The following is a 14,241-nucleotide window of genomic DNA, read 5'->3' on the forward strand; positions in this document are numbered from 1 at the left end:
GCGGACAATCTAGAAGCCTGTTCGACTCGTTTCCCATCAGTGGATGGTCCTGAGTCCTCAGGACGAAGATCAGCGTGTGGCCCTGTGGGTTTCCCACGCGAGACATTCTATGCGTTACGAAAGTACCGGCGACAATAAGCCGACGACAATAGGCCGACAGGCATACAGAGTTGCTTCAGACGATACCGTTTCAAGAAGCAGAATGCTTAGGAAACAGTGGCAAAAACAATGGAGGGCGTGAAAGAACAAGGAATCTTTGTTTGTTTGCCCAGGATCAACATCGGACGGTGCTCCCGTTTACATGTATACGTGTAATGTACTGTAGTAATATAATGTGTACAGCCTCTCTGCATTCTCCTCATTTGGAACCGCCACGCTTCCCTGCTGCAGGGCCCCTGACGTCGCATGCACTAGCAGCAGCCACAGCGAATGTTTGTTTGCCCTATGCTGCGTCAAATGTTCCTTTACATCATCAGCTGCCACCATATTACGTGCAGGCTGCGAATACGGAGTGCTTTTTGGCGCCGTGCGTGCATGTGCAGCAGGGACCATGTACCTATAGATAGGTCGAGACGAGGGTCTGGGCGCTACGGCTGCTGCACTTTAAGTAGCGGCTTATCGTGAGGATAAGAGGCGTGGGAGAGGTACCTGTGTTAGTAGCGCCCACTCTTCAGGAAGCGTCGGATGCTTCTCCAGCTTGAGCTGTATTAGAGGATTACCACCGTTGTGGTACTCTTTTGTCTTATTCTCTTCTTTTCTCCTCTGTAACTCGAATCGAGTCGTGCAATTCTCTCTCTAGCTCCAACGTCAACTTCAACTCTTTTTCGCTGCTTCAAACGCCAAAACTCTCCCGCCACTTATCCTGCTGCCCCGTTGTCACTCGAGACAGCCTATCAGAGCCGCCTGTCACTGTTACCTCTGCTATAGCGCCAGCTCCAGCGTACTATTACACCACTGAGCAATTGTAGGTGCCTGCAGGTCGTCCACAAGTCCACTAACAGCGCCCCCCCTTCTTCGCGTCTGTGCGCCTGTCTTGCTGGAGACTTTTTTTTGTTGCTCGAACTCCCTCTGTGCCCACATCGTCAGCTCCATCGCGCGAGCCAAACGGGCAGCGCACATCTCCAGAGCGAACAACGAGTGCGACATTGGCACTTTAGACAGTCCCGGCTGCCGCCTTTGAATGGTACGTCATGCCCTCTATCCTTGCCCTCGTGCTCGTACCCTCGCTGTGGCTCGACTCGGCCGCCAGTTGAAGCCTCACTCATGCCATGGTGGTCATCGCGCACTTTTCACTCTCCTCGAGGCGAACCCCCTGTGTCGTGTTGCACGTTGCTCCTCCGCTCAGCCGCCCAGCCGCTTGAGATTTCTCGGTTGCCGGATCACTGCTCCCCCCGGGCTCCTGAAGATCTTCTTGGCTGCTCGCAGCCGGGACAAGACTGAGAGAAGAGGGTGCTGTGGCGAGGACCGTCTTGCAATCTCGACCACGGTGCGGTCAGAAAATATCCTCCCCCCCCTGCCTGCTACCCGGCGGAAGTGGTTCTATTACCACTCTCCCCCAAACTTGCTTTGGCCAGGAAAGGGCTGATCCCATCTGACAAGCTTGCCGGAAGGGGACTGCCATTGTCATCTTTCATATTTCCTTTCTTGATTCCTTCTTCGCCCCCCCTAATACTTCTTTTTACCTGCGCTCGTGATCCTGCGGACGGCCCTCAACGACCGTCTTTATTCTCTTCGCGCCTCTCGACGCATTGGTCGACGTCATGGCCGAATTTGCACAACTAACTGGTTTACAGAGCCCTCCGCCGAACGGCTTTTATACCTACTCCGACTCTGGGGCCAATGATCCCCGTGCGCATACCGACCATTACAGCAGCAATACCAACGGCACACATCGAGGGCCTGTACACAACTCTTCCGTCAGACTCGGTCGAAAACCTTCCATCCAGGCTGCGCAGGGCCACGCGACCTCGGCGTCCCACGGCGGATCTTCGTCCCAATCCAGAACACCATCCGTATCTAGAGTTCAGCAGCAGCATGCGAGACAGCTGAGTTTACAACATAGCCTCGAGAAACCATTGCCAGAGCCGCCGGCTCAAACAAGTCCCATTACTGTCGCGCCGACGACTATACCCGCTACCTTTGAGAGTGGTTCCAGAAGTTTCACTCCTGCAGATACGCCGCAAAGTCGCTTTTTAGAGTCCCGATTGGATAACCGATTAGATATTATGGATTCGACCAACTCGGCTGCTGGCCACCAGATGTATGGTGGACAAGATAATACGTATGCTCAAGACAATCTGGCTACATTGAGCTCGGCGAGATATGGTGGCGGTGGTGATGAATATAGAGACGGACACAGGGAAGGATTGACTCCACGAAGCAATGGTTCTGTATCAGCGGGCATGTCACCTGCAATTGGGCAGCAGCCTCCTGCTCAAACGCAAACTCCATCTGCCACCCCGGTTGGCGGCCCTTCGCAAGGGTCTTCAGCACATCTATCGGGCTTAATGTGCAACGTACATAGGACAACTGGACAAGAACCCCCGCCGCTTGTAGGAGCTACGACAACCATTCTGGGCGATAGCCTTTATGTGTTTGGCGGCAGGATCCTTTCTCGAAGCCGTCCCGCGCCTCTCACCTCTGACCTCTACGAGCTGGACCTCATCCGCCGACATTGGACGAGACTCGAAGTGACTGGTGATATTCCACCTCCGCGATACTTCCATTCCATGTGTCCTCTAGGCGGCACCAAGATGGTTTGCTATGGTGGCATGTCTCCCGCACCAAATCAGCCTATGGGAGCGGATCAGCAACAGCCCGAAGTTACTGTCATGTCTGACATTCACATCTACGACGCCCCGACGAAGACATGGTCTTATGTGCCGGCACAAGACCCCCCTCAGGGACGATATGCCCACTGTGCTACCATCCTCTCTTCATCGGCCACATTTTCCTCAAAGGCCGCCCCTCTCTCCGCTCTGCAGCATAACCCATCCAACGGCAACCCTAATGAAGGCCGTATTGGTATCAACATTGATGGATCTGGAGGCGCTCAGTTGATTGTTGTTGGTGGACAGGATGGCGCGAACCACTATATCGAACAGATTAGCGTATTCAATCTCCGAAGCCTCAAGTGGACGACGAACCAGCCCTTGGGCAAGAGCTGCGGCGCCTATAGGAGCGTTGCCGCATCACTGCCCCCGGCTGTGAGCGCAAGGATTGGAATGAACGCCCAGAACGGCCAGCAGCGTACCGAAAGCACTGCCGGCCAAGAATCTGGATCATCGATGCTCATTTACTCCAATTATAACTTCTTGGATGTCAAGTTGGAGCTCCAGATCAGAAGCCCCGATGGGACACTGACCGAAAGAGCCATGTCAGGAACTTATTCACCGCCTGGTCTTCGCTTCCCTAACGGTGGCATCATTGATACTCATTTTGTGGTCAGCGGTACATACCTCACGTCATCGAAGCAGGAATATGCGCTCTGGGCCCTGGATCTTCGTTCTCTTACTTGGAGTCGAATCGACGCCGGGGGCAGCGTATTCAGCCAAGGCAGCTGGAACAGAGGTGTTTTATGGAACCGACGGAATACATTTGTCATTCTGGGCAACAGAAAGAGGAGCCTTGTTGACGACTACAACCACCGCCGTATCAACTTTTCCAACGTCTGCATGGTAGAGCTTGAGGCCTTTGGCTTCTACGATAACCCGCGCAAAACGGATCCCATGTCAGGCTTCGTCTCTGCTAGCAGCCCGTACTCCAATATGAATCTAAGCCTTGCGCGCAAAGCTGGTGCTACTGCTGGCGGCCGTTTTCACTCTCGGGCAAGCGAAGACTTGGGAGAGAAGATACTGGCGTTCCGGGAGCTGTCCGACATGGACATTCTATGCATTGGTGGGGAGCGGATACCAGTCAACTCTCGAATTGTTGCCCGCAGATGGGGTCCATACTTTGTCCAGCTCCTGCGGGAAGGCACAGCTACGCAAGATGGAAGTGATGCTGTGACGCTACGATCTGGTCTATCTAGTAATCCACTGCGAGCCTCGGCCTTGACCATCACACCGAATAGTAGGAATTTCGACGACTCGGCAACGCTGGTGGGATCTGTCGGCGGATCTGTCTCAGGACCATCTGGTCTCTCTGGACCTATCCATCACGGAGGAGGTGGTGCCGCGCACAGCAACGGGGATGAAGCGGCCGCGGCCATCAACACAGCGCCAACGCCACGCAGTCTGATGCCCAGCTCAAGGCCTCGATGCCTTTACCTACCTCATACGTACTTGACTATTCAAGCCTTGTTGCACTTTTTGTACACCAGCTCTCTACCTTCACCTACCTCTTCACTGTGCACACCGCAGATCCTCTGCTCACTCCTGCAAATTTCGCGGCCATATAGAATTGACGGTCTTCTAGAGGCCGTCGTCGAGCGTCTACATGCCCTTCTCGATAGTAGGAATGCGGCGGCAGTATTCAACGCGACGGCTATGGCTGCTGGTGGTGGCCGCGGCATTGATGGATCCCTCAATCCCAACTTCTTTGTTGGCAGTCTCGATCCGGTCGGATCTCCGGTTTCTACATCTGACTTCTCCCTCAGTGGTACTACCGCCAACGACTCTTCTTTCGTGTCAGACCTGAATTCACGCACAGGAAGCCTCAGTCTTAACTCAACTCTCAATACCTCTTACTCGTCTAACGGCGATAATTCTGCGGCAAACAGCGCGAGTGGATCTGAATGGGGATCTGAGATTGGCGATAATGACCGTGATGGCGTTATCTGGAATGGAGAGCTTAGCAGCGTCATTGGTCTGCAAAAGCGAGGCCTTCGAGGTCTGATGGAAGGCCGAAGAATGAGAGAGAGGACTGGCACGGGAACTGGTGGCGCGGCAGGCATGGGAGCCAGTGGAATCGCAGCAAACTATGGAGGCCAAGCTGGTGGCCAGCGAGTGGGATTGGGAATCGCAGGCCCATGAGTGGTAATTGACATGGCCTCAATTGTACAGAATTGAAGTGGAAAAACAGGAGAGGGGAAAGCGAAGGGGCAGCTGGGAAAACTCTGATGTTATATCATGAGCGATTTGATCATTTATGTAGATATCTTTTTTTGATGGAGGAAATGTTTGGTTTCTTTTCTTTTGTCAAGATTTGGAAGATGTACCAGGTATATACAAATGAGGTTTACGAAGCATCGGCGGGTCATGTTGAAATGCATTGGCTGATGAAACGGCCACGATTTGATCCAGCGTTGCCTGGAACCAGAATAATGGGGAGACTTGCTTTTTTTTTTTTTTTAATCCTGTGCTTTTGCATTTTGCATGTTGCATTCTCGTTTCTTGGTTCGCATATTACAGCGGTGGATGCATATGGATTGGGATAAGATTGATGTTGTAGTATATACTGACTACCTATGTAATAGATGTATGAATCAAGTTACATGGACTCAAAACCACTGAGGTATGAGAACGCGCTGTGCTGAGTAGCAGTTGTAAAGACTAATATATTAAATAGCCGCCATAGGTATCATCGTCATCATCGCTCATTCATCGATAGAAACTAGCTACAACTTCACTCTTCCGCCCTCAAGCTCTCTCCACTCCTTTTCCCTAAAAGGCACGTATGTATTGCCCTTGAGCCAGTATATATCAGCGTCTTCCTCTTCCTTGCCAGCACCGCCGCTGCCATCCTCGGATTCTGCCACTATCCTTAACTTCGGCTTAACCCCTGCGGCTCGCAAACTGCTCTTCTGCTGCTTGTTCGTCCCCGTCGTCTGGGTTTCATCGCCCACCTCCCGCACAAGTCGAAGGAACAGGGGCTGAGCATACCGCGGCAGTGACACCTTCACATGATCAGCCAGACTCCTTAGCGTGGCCTCGTCCGGCACGGGTGTATCGAAGCAGATGGCGGCGCATCCTGCCCGGCCGTCATGATGCGGCAGCTGCACGCCGTAGACGTTGGCCTCGCGCACCGAAGGGTGGAGCCCGACGGCCTCGCTGACCTCGGCGGTGGAGACGTTCTCGGACTTCCAGCGAAAGGTGTCGCCGATGCGGTCGCTGAAGAAGGTGAAGCCGCTGGGGTCGCGGCGCAGGATGTCGCCGGACCGGAACCAGGCGTCGCCAGTGGCAAATACGTCGCGCAGGATCTTGGAATTGGAGGCATCGGGGTTGTTGTAGTAGCCCGGGAAGCGCTCCTTGATCTCCTCGGGAGGGAGACGATATAGCATCTCTCCTGGCTCGCCAGGTTTCACGCGGCGACAGAATTTCGTCGTGGGGTCGCGCCAGGGTGAGTCAGTATCATGATCGACCTCGACGAGCGCCGCAGCGCTGCTGCTGAGGAGCGAGTACAGCCAGCCGGAGCGGCCGATGGCACCGCGGCCCAGATCGTTGGAGCTGACATTCCACGCGGAACCCGGCGACTCGGTGGCGGCGTAGAATTCGGCGACGGTCTCAATGCCGAAGCGCTCCTTGACACGATCCCAGACGTCTGGGCGGAGGCCGTTTCCAAAGGCGACGCGCACGTTGTGCTTGCGGTCGAGGTTCTCGCCAGTGACGGGGTCGATCTGCGGAGGGGCAGTGAGGAGGTAGCGCAGCGTCTCGCCGACATACTGGATCATGGTAGCCTTGGAGGCGCGGCAGTCATCCCAGAAGGTCTTTGTTGAGAATTTGCGGCCCAGGGCTTGGGTTGAGCCGGCGAGGAGGGTTGTACAGACAGAGAGGATGGAGGCGGAGGAGTGGTATAGGGGCATACACTGATATTACATGTGAGTAACCAACGCATTTGATAGATATGGAGGAGGGAATCTTTACCGTGTACATGATATCGTTGCCACCACGACCCAGGATCGTCTCGGCTATGCTCCCGCCATAGATGCATTTCGACCATGCTACGACTGCTGCCTTGGGCAGACCTGTGGTGCCGGAGGTGTAGATGAGCATTGCCATATTGGACATGGAATCATCTGACCTATCTGAGTTTGGGCTTCTCACTGGGGCTGTAGATATAGCCTCAGCTTCAGCCTCTGGAGTGAAGACGACGAAGTTGACATGGGGCAGCTTATTTTTTACATTCTCCTCATCAACATTTGAAGCTACCGCCGGATCAATGAGACAGAGTTTGGTGCTCGCCGCTTCGATACAATGCGCCAGGGGCTTCCCAGTCAGGTTATAGTTGATAAAAGCCGGCTTCGCGCCTAAACCCCACAGCGCAAACCACACGAATATAAAGGTATCTGAGTTCTGAAAGTCCATGGCCACGATATCCTTGGGCTTGACGTCAAACTTGGTTTTGATCCAGTGGCCATAGCGGAGGACCCTGTCGTAAGTCTGGGCATAGGAGTACGTTTTGCCATCAAAGATGAGGAACGCCTTGTTGCGGTAACGGGCGCTCTTGGCGTGGCTCTCCAGGAGGTAAAAGAGGTTAATTGTGTCGTTCTTGAGACCACGCTTTACGCGGATAGTAGCCTTGACGATGCTTTTGATGAGTGAGTAGTCGTACCAGAAGCCAGACTTGGCGTTGAGGTAGGCCAGAGAGGCGGCCGCCGCGGGGAGGACGATGGGGAGGGGGACTGGCATGGAGTTAGTTTGGGTTTGTTTATAATAGTATAAAATAAGAAGATTTTAAGATGAAATTAGAGTATGAGGATTAAAAATACAACGAATTATAGTATAAAGGACTTACCTGGCATTTTGGTGTAGAGGAATGTATGTAGTTGTAAGTGAAGATAATGTGAGATGAGATGAGTTGGCGATCAATTGTAAGTGTTGGCCCGACTCTCCTCCCTTGCCTGAACCGCACGGGACAATTTTCCCCTCAGCTCTCTCATACGGTCCTTTTTTCTTTCCTTTCCCGTTCCTATTATTCACTAACATGGATATGATCTCATGATGCTCATAGCCAGAAAGGGGTTACCGTCAATTGGCTGCCAGGAGCCTCGGCATTTAGGCGGCTTGGCCCAACAACAATGCTTCCTTTGGAGCTGAGGTGGATGTATACATGTGTTTCTGAATGGGGTACCTTTGGGGATTTTGGCGGCATATGCATATACACACACAACCAACGACAACAACAAAATTATATGTACTTGGGCAGAATAGAATATATAATGCTAGCAAAAGCCAAAAGCCACTCCAGAGAAAAGAAAAGAGACAACAGAACCAGCACGTATTAATAGCAAAAGCCGTAGGTATCTGTGGGAATATCTGGAAAAGGAGGAAAAGACTACAAGACTAATTAATTTCTCCACTGATGTTTTACTTTTGTTGGAAGTGGGCGGAGGCGAACAGCAAAGCGGTGCTGGAATTGCGGCGGCGCCATGCATATTGCCTGCGTACTTGTAGCATGTGCGCACCAAGGGCAATAGATCCGGCTACTCGTAATGGACAGCCAATGTGGAGAGAAGAGCTAGAAAGCGGCTGAACTTAGGAGAGGGGTGGCTGAGAAAAAGCATGGTTAGGCTTGCGAGACAGGTCCAGCTTTTTGTTTTTTTTTGGGGGTTTGATCCCTGCTTTTACGTGACTCGGTGATGACTTTTTTTCTTATTTGCGGTGATGAATGGTGTAAGTGCTAGTTGCTGTGTGTTGTCTAACTGTGATGAGTAGCTCGCACAAGCAATAGTCGCGTATAGCTTTTAGTACACTCTAAATATCGCTATATTCTCACTCCGTACTCCATACCGACTCGTTTTCAACATCTCGTCATCAGGATCACAACAATCCCTTGACAACACTCACAACTCAACTTTGCAACAGCCAACAGTCGGAGTCTACGCAACGGCCGAAACCCGACGCTGACTCAATCCTACGAATCAGTTACTCCTTACAGCCAAAGCACGGCGGGGAAATCACATCGTCACTGCGACTTCACGATTCGGTCGTAACAGATCCGCGCCTCGTTCTCCTAGTTTAGCGGCTGCCCTTAGGAGCGATGCCTCGGCTCATCGAAGCTGCTTGGCTGCCCGGGCCGCTAGGGTCAGTTCCGGGGGAGAGAATGGGGGGGAAGCTCGTCCCTTTCTTCGATCTTTCTCTGGGTCTGCCGTGCGGGGTTCGGTTCGTCCACAGTGGATCGGGCAAGGGAGGCTGGGATTCCTATGAATTTTGATGAGAGCCTGGCCTGTCATGATGCGAGCATGCATGCGTTCAACGCGCCAGCCCACATTCAGCAAACACGGCGACGTCTTAGGGGCATGCACGTGGCTTCTTATGCGGTAAGTTGAAGTACCCCGAATGTGTTCCTCAGATACAGTGCGTTTTTAGGACTCTATCGTGCTTCATATGCCGTGGAATGGATTTGTCGCGTGGTCGGCTGCGCTGTGTTCCATAAGCTTGGCATGACCTGTGTTTCCAACTAACTCTGCTTAACCGAGCCTATTTTGATTATTATATAATATTGCTGTTTGGCATCAATGACAACCCTAGGGTATTCAGCATCCGACGCTGGATTTCGCGAGCAATATCCGTAAAAGGAGCCACTTGCAGGTTGCCGTAGTGCTTATAAGCCAATGTAGAGATGCAGTAGAGAAAAGTATGAAGAAAATCTCTATACAATGAACCTTCTAACGACGAGAATTATTATGTTAATAATCTAAATTGTTAAATCACTGTAAAACTGTATATATATACATGTACACTCTATATACTTGGAAAAAAATACAGGGGTAGTATTTTTGCCCTGAATAGCTGCTGCACAATAGGCTCTCCTCCATCATATGCTCTCGTCTATCCATCACCATCTCCTCGTATCGCCATTCACCATTAGATTAAAGCCCCGGCCGCTGTCCGCACAGTGTTCGGAGCTGAGTCGATTGTTGCTGAGACACATTTCAGCAAGGGTAGTTGAATTCCGACGTCGCAGTATTATAATTCGGTGCCACTTACTGTTACTCTGTACGAGGTGATCTATCAATTATTTGAGAGCTCTGCCTATATAATATAGGAAATGCGAAATTGAATCGGTGGATATCGTGACGAATTTATTGTTAGTACGTGTATCTATGGGCACGCCTTCTTATATCCAAATACAGTATTATGATGTCGTTGGCTGCAACGGTTGCTCATACTAACCACAGTCCTCGGGCAACTAATCCATTCTTCTCCCATCTTTCGCCATTCATCATACCGTGTATATAAGCATGACAGATGTAGCGAAATTGCCCCTGGACAGTCGGCCTGAGAACGACTGGCATGTGTAAGCCCGAGATAAGCGCAATAACGTCTCCGGTCGCTACTATATCTGGAAGGAGCCCGAGTGCTTTACTTTCTGTAATAATTAAACGCTTTCTTCGGCAATTGGCCATGACTTTGAACTGGAATCTCGATCCAGCGTCTTTAGTGAGAGCTAGAAATGATTGTAGTGCTGCAGACTGCTTCGAAGGCGTCGGCTTTTGCTGAGATGCTTTGAGTGAAGATGTTTTGATAGCTTGATACCAAGACCAGAACGACGAGTGAAGCTCTGTACATTCTTCATCGTTTTCTTCAGAGCCGTGGTACTCTAGAAGCGTGTCACGCAAGTCATGCCATCTACTTTCATCATCATCATTGTCTTTGTCGCCACTCTGCTGAAATCTAGTGGAAGCTGCAAGATGAATCCAATTCGCAAAGATTTCAACAGCTACATGCATATCCTCGGCAGTATCCTCAAGGTTCCACCGATCGTTCGCTTCCATAGCAAGGCCGTCCCAAACAAGCCTCTCGTCAATGACCGAATTTTGTCGGCTTTTCATCGACAGCGATTGTCCAACCTGCCGTACCGAATCAACAACGGATCCTTGCACCTCAATACGAAGCGTCGCTTCTGAAAAGTCCAATCTCGAAGCGGACAACCCACTAGCCCTGAATGGTTTCTTTGTAACCGTCATACGGGCATCATTCCTCGGCCAGGCAGGGTCTCCCCAGTCTACAGCCCATGAAGGTAATCCAGCTCGCCGGCTATCCGAGGGGACGTGATAGAATAAGTCCATGGAAGAGTCGTTTGTGAAACATGCCACAGTGGCAGTTGCGTAGATGCGGCTCAAAGGTTCCGAGTAGTCTGGATCTGGGACCGTAATATTCAGCTCCTGGAATATGCCGAATAGGGCAAAGATTCGGTCTTTTGGATCTGTGCATTTCTTTTCCGTGCCGTAAAGCAAAATCTCTAAGAGCTGCGGCTTACTTACACTTCCTTCTCTCTTCTCAGTCAAGAGTTCACTCAGATATGCCTGTAATCTCATGGCAGAGTGCCATTCCCCCCACCGATAGTCCGATGCTCTCAGCATGTCTAGTGCAATAGCCAAATACATCCAAGGTAGTAAGATGCTCCCACAGAGAACCTGCACTTGGTGTTGCGATGGCAACGTCACTTCTTGGATTGTCCACATGCGAGAAAACCAAGATCGCTTAAACAGAGGTCCAATTGGGTCATCCGAGACTTTCTTCACTTGTAAGCCTACCAAAAGAGGAAGACATCTTTCCATCCGCTCCTTGTCTACGGTCATAAGCGCAATATCTTCCAGATATTGAATGGCCGTTTTGCTCGCCTCGTCTTCTTCACCAAGCCAAACAACCACCTCAGCAGCTTGCTTGTAAATGTCTCGCATTAGTGCAACCTGGGCGCTGCGTTCGGCTATGGAGGTTTGATCGATGCAGATTCCATCGATCCACAAAGTGAGATCGCCCATGCTTCTTAGACGGCGCAACGCAGCCATGGCATTCTGTGTAATACATAGCGTGGCGCCATCGCATTCAATAGGATGTGACATAGTTTGTGCATCCCAGGAGTATGATAGCGCCTTATATGCCGGATTTGCGGCAAGAGAAACTTCAGTTAGCTTGCATCGTAATGGATCCGATAGCTGCGTTGAAGCGTCGAGACTGATCAGCCTAATGGATCTAGATAGTGCAAGAGGAGTATGAGTATACGTCGTCATGTTCTACTGATGTGATGAGTAAGACTGCTCGGTTGGAAGATCTATAGAATCGCCTATATAATCTCATATTGGGGTATATATCCGTTGAGCGTTGAGAATGATCGGTTAGCCAGTGCATGTGATTCGCTTTTGGAAAATTCGAACACGTGATGGGAGACATCCAAATCCATGCATCGCAAGAACATCCTTTGAGTACAAGTATTACTCTAATGACATAGATATGCGATATCTTTTCTTAACGTTTTCAGCATCTTGAAGAATATATTTTGCCATAGAAATGAAAGCAACATTGAAGCTTCATGACAAGGGTATGCAGCGGAGTAACGTTTGTACCTACATGTACACAGTTTCTCTTACTTCATCATATATCCATGCAGCAGTATGTGTTCTGCCCCTACGAGTATGTTTTGAAAATAATAGCTCACCCATCAACTCATACAACGCTGGGAATTGCAGCTTAATGCCGATAAAGCCGGACAAAGATGATCACTTCAATTGCTTCGCCACTACCCGGAATCGACATGGTACGCGGCCTCATATATAAACCTGAATCTACCTTAGAGAGCTCTTGATCTGCTGAGCCTAGAACATCAACTCACCGAGCTAAAAGCATAGCTTCTATGCTTATCCCAGAACAAACAACTAACAGCCAGCTAGACGTGGCTGCGTTCTTGATCTAAAACAGCTATACTGTCTTCATTTCAAACTTCGCCACACCCGTTCTCCCGCACATGGGGGCCATGCCACAAATCGCTTCAATTGTTCGGTCAACTGAGTAGCCAAGTACAAATTAGGCAAGACGAAGTTGGTGTGCCTGGGCGATCGTCGCCAGTATTGGGTTAGTTGTCTCAATAGTCTGTCGGCGCCAGCTATCGCCGCCACATTATTTACGCGCTATGCTCCAGCTGAAAAGAGGCATCCAATGCCCAATACTCTGCTGAGGATGGATCGTTTGCTAAAGATGGATCGAATAATTGTAGGAGCAGTAGTAAATATTTAAAAGTCAGAGTCTTGGCGCTGAAATGTCCTTTTTTTTCACGAATTGGTGCCATAGTCAAAAGCGTTGAATCAAACAAGCATAGTTCAAATCACAATGTCGGCTCAGAACAAGTTCACAACTTGCCAGTTTATAATTGAGAAATGTGATTTCTCGAATGCACAGCTCGCACCGAGTCAGTAATTTCACATCGGACACGCTCTGTACCAAGACCTCACTGCTAACTCGTTCATCTATCAGCATGTGTTAAGAATTTCTGCCAAGGAGAGCCATACGGCTTTGGCTCCTGCACAGTAGACTTCACTGGCATGCCAACAGAGTGCTGCTCGCAAAGCACAGTTGGCGATGTTGCACAATGCATGGCAGACTTTCAGAAACAAAATGGATTTGGCGTCTTTCACGATGCTTGTCTTGCCGTTGAGCGATATGTCGCCAGCTGCGAGAAAGCCATCTCCAACTTTGATAGCTCGTCTTACAAGGAGCAGGCCAGCTGTCTTTGTTATGACGACAACAACAACTATGACCCAGACACATGGGATAACGCAGTGGCAACCTGTGTGAGCACGGGACAGAGCGCTCACCCGACCATCTGGAGCGCATTGGAGAAGAACTCTGGGGCGATTGGCCTGTGCACCAAGTTTGCAGCTGGAGCTGCTGCCACCAGTCCTGCAACGAGTAGTCCTATTCCAACAGATTCAGCAAGCTTTACTGCGACTGGTGATGCCTCTCCAGGAACAACGGCGGGAGGTGGCTCGCCGATTCCAACCGGAACAGGCTCAACGGTTACCAACCCAACCGACTCCAGCAAGCAGTCATCAACTGCAACTCGCAGTTCGGCAGCAGCAGCCACAACGAGCAGCGCAGCGGCTCCTAGTGTTGGAGAGGTAAGTCATGACAGATCTCAGTCCTTTCATACATAATAATAAAGCGGTATGCTAACATGAAGGTAGATGGGCTATATTCGCATGAAGTGGATAGCTGTGGGCCTTGGCCTGGCGCTGCCTGCGTTTGTGGCGACGCTGTAGATGGTAAATGGTTAGGGAATACATGGGATTTGACCAGTGTTTGGGTTAATGATGATATGCGGAATGACTTGGGATCAAGATTGGCGTTTTGGTTGATTTCGATATGCCCTGGTTCATATTCTAGATCAAATAGCGCCAAATTGCCTGTGGCTTGGATCTTGAATTTAGCTAGTGACCTCTATTAGTAGCAGAAGCAGCGTAGCTCTTGTTCCCTGATATGATGTTAGTCGTAGACTCAAAGTAGAAATTAATGATAATTGCTCATTTAAAGAAAGAAAAGGCAAGAAATTAAATACGCAAACACGTTGCCAGCGTAGATTCAT

At 50.4% G+C, this 14,241-nt stretch overlaps 4 protein-coding genes across 4 annotated transcripts; 2 read left to right on the forward strand and 2 right to left on the reverse strand.

Annotated features, from left to right (window-relative positions):
• The first annotated feature begins 1,729 nt into the window (after positions 1 to 1,729).
• On the forward strand, positions 1,730 to 5,265 carry GGI43DRAFT_230219 (uncharacterized protein). Its single transcript, XM_083200498.1, has one exon. It carries the CDS (start codon positions 1,761 to 1,763, stop codon positions 4,971 to 4,973), a length of 3,213 nt encoding a protein of 1,070 aa, XP_083056057.1. The 5' UTR covers positions 1,730 to 1,760; the 3' UTR covers positions 4,974 to 5,265.
• Positions 5,266 to 7,891, reverse strand: GGI43DRAFT_230228 (uncharacterized protein). The gene is made up of 3 exons (XM_083200499.1): positions 7,675 to 7,891; positions 6,804 to 7,561; positions 5,266 to 6,745 (listed from the first exon to the last, which is right to left on the reverse strand). The coding sequence occupies exons 1-3, from the start codon at positions 7,679 to 7,681 to the stop codon at positions 5,558 to 5,560; spliced, it is 1,953 nt and encodes a 650-aa protein (XP_083056058.1). The 5' UTR covers positions 7,682 to 7,891; the 3' UTR covers positions 5,266 to 5,557.
• Positions 7,892 to 10,045: 2,154 nt separating this feature from the next.
• Positions 10,046 to 11,674, reverse strand: GGI43DRAFT_425915 (heterokaryon incompatibility domain-containing protein; the record flags this gene model as incomplete). Its single annotated transcript, XM_083208569.1, has 2 exons — positions 10,046 to 11,098; positions 11,147 to 11,674. 2 exons carry the CDS (start codon positions 11,672 to 11,674, stop codon positions 10,046 to 10,048), a joined length of 1,581 nt encoding a protein of 526 aa, XP_083056059.1.
• Positions 11,675 to 12,524: 850 nt separating this feature from the next.
• Positions 12,525 to 14,240, forward strand: GGI43DRAFT_230344 (uncharacterized protein). The gene is made up of 3 exons (XM_083200500.1): positions 12,525 to 13,068; positions 13,134 to 13,777; positions 13,844 to 14,240. The coding sequence occupies exons 1-3, from the start codon at positions 12,990 to 12,992 to the stop codon at positions 13,916 to 13,918; spliced, it is 798 nt and encodes a 265-aa protein (XP_083056060.1). The 5' UTR covers positions 12,525 to 12,989; the 3' UTR covers positions 13,919 to 14,240.
• The last annotated feature ends 1 nt before the right edge of the window (position 14,241 follows it).

This window comes from Trichoderma evansii (assembly GCF_050947405.1).
Source record: "Trichoderma evansii strain SZMC 28006 chromosome Unknown GGI43scaffold_29, whole genome shotgun sequence".
In the NCBI taxonomy this organism is placed as follows: domain Eukaryota; kingdom Fungi; phylum Ascomycota; class Sordariomycetes; order Hypocreales; family Hypocreaceae; genus Trichoderma; species Trichoderma evansii.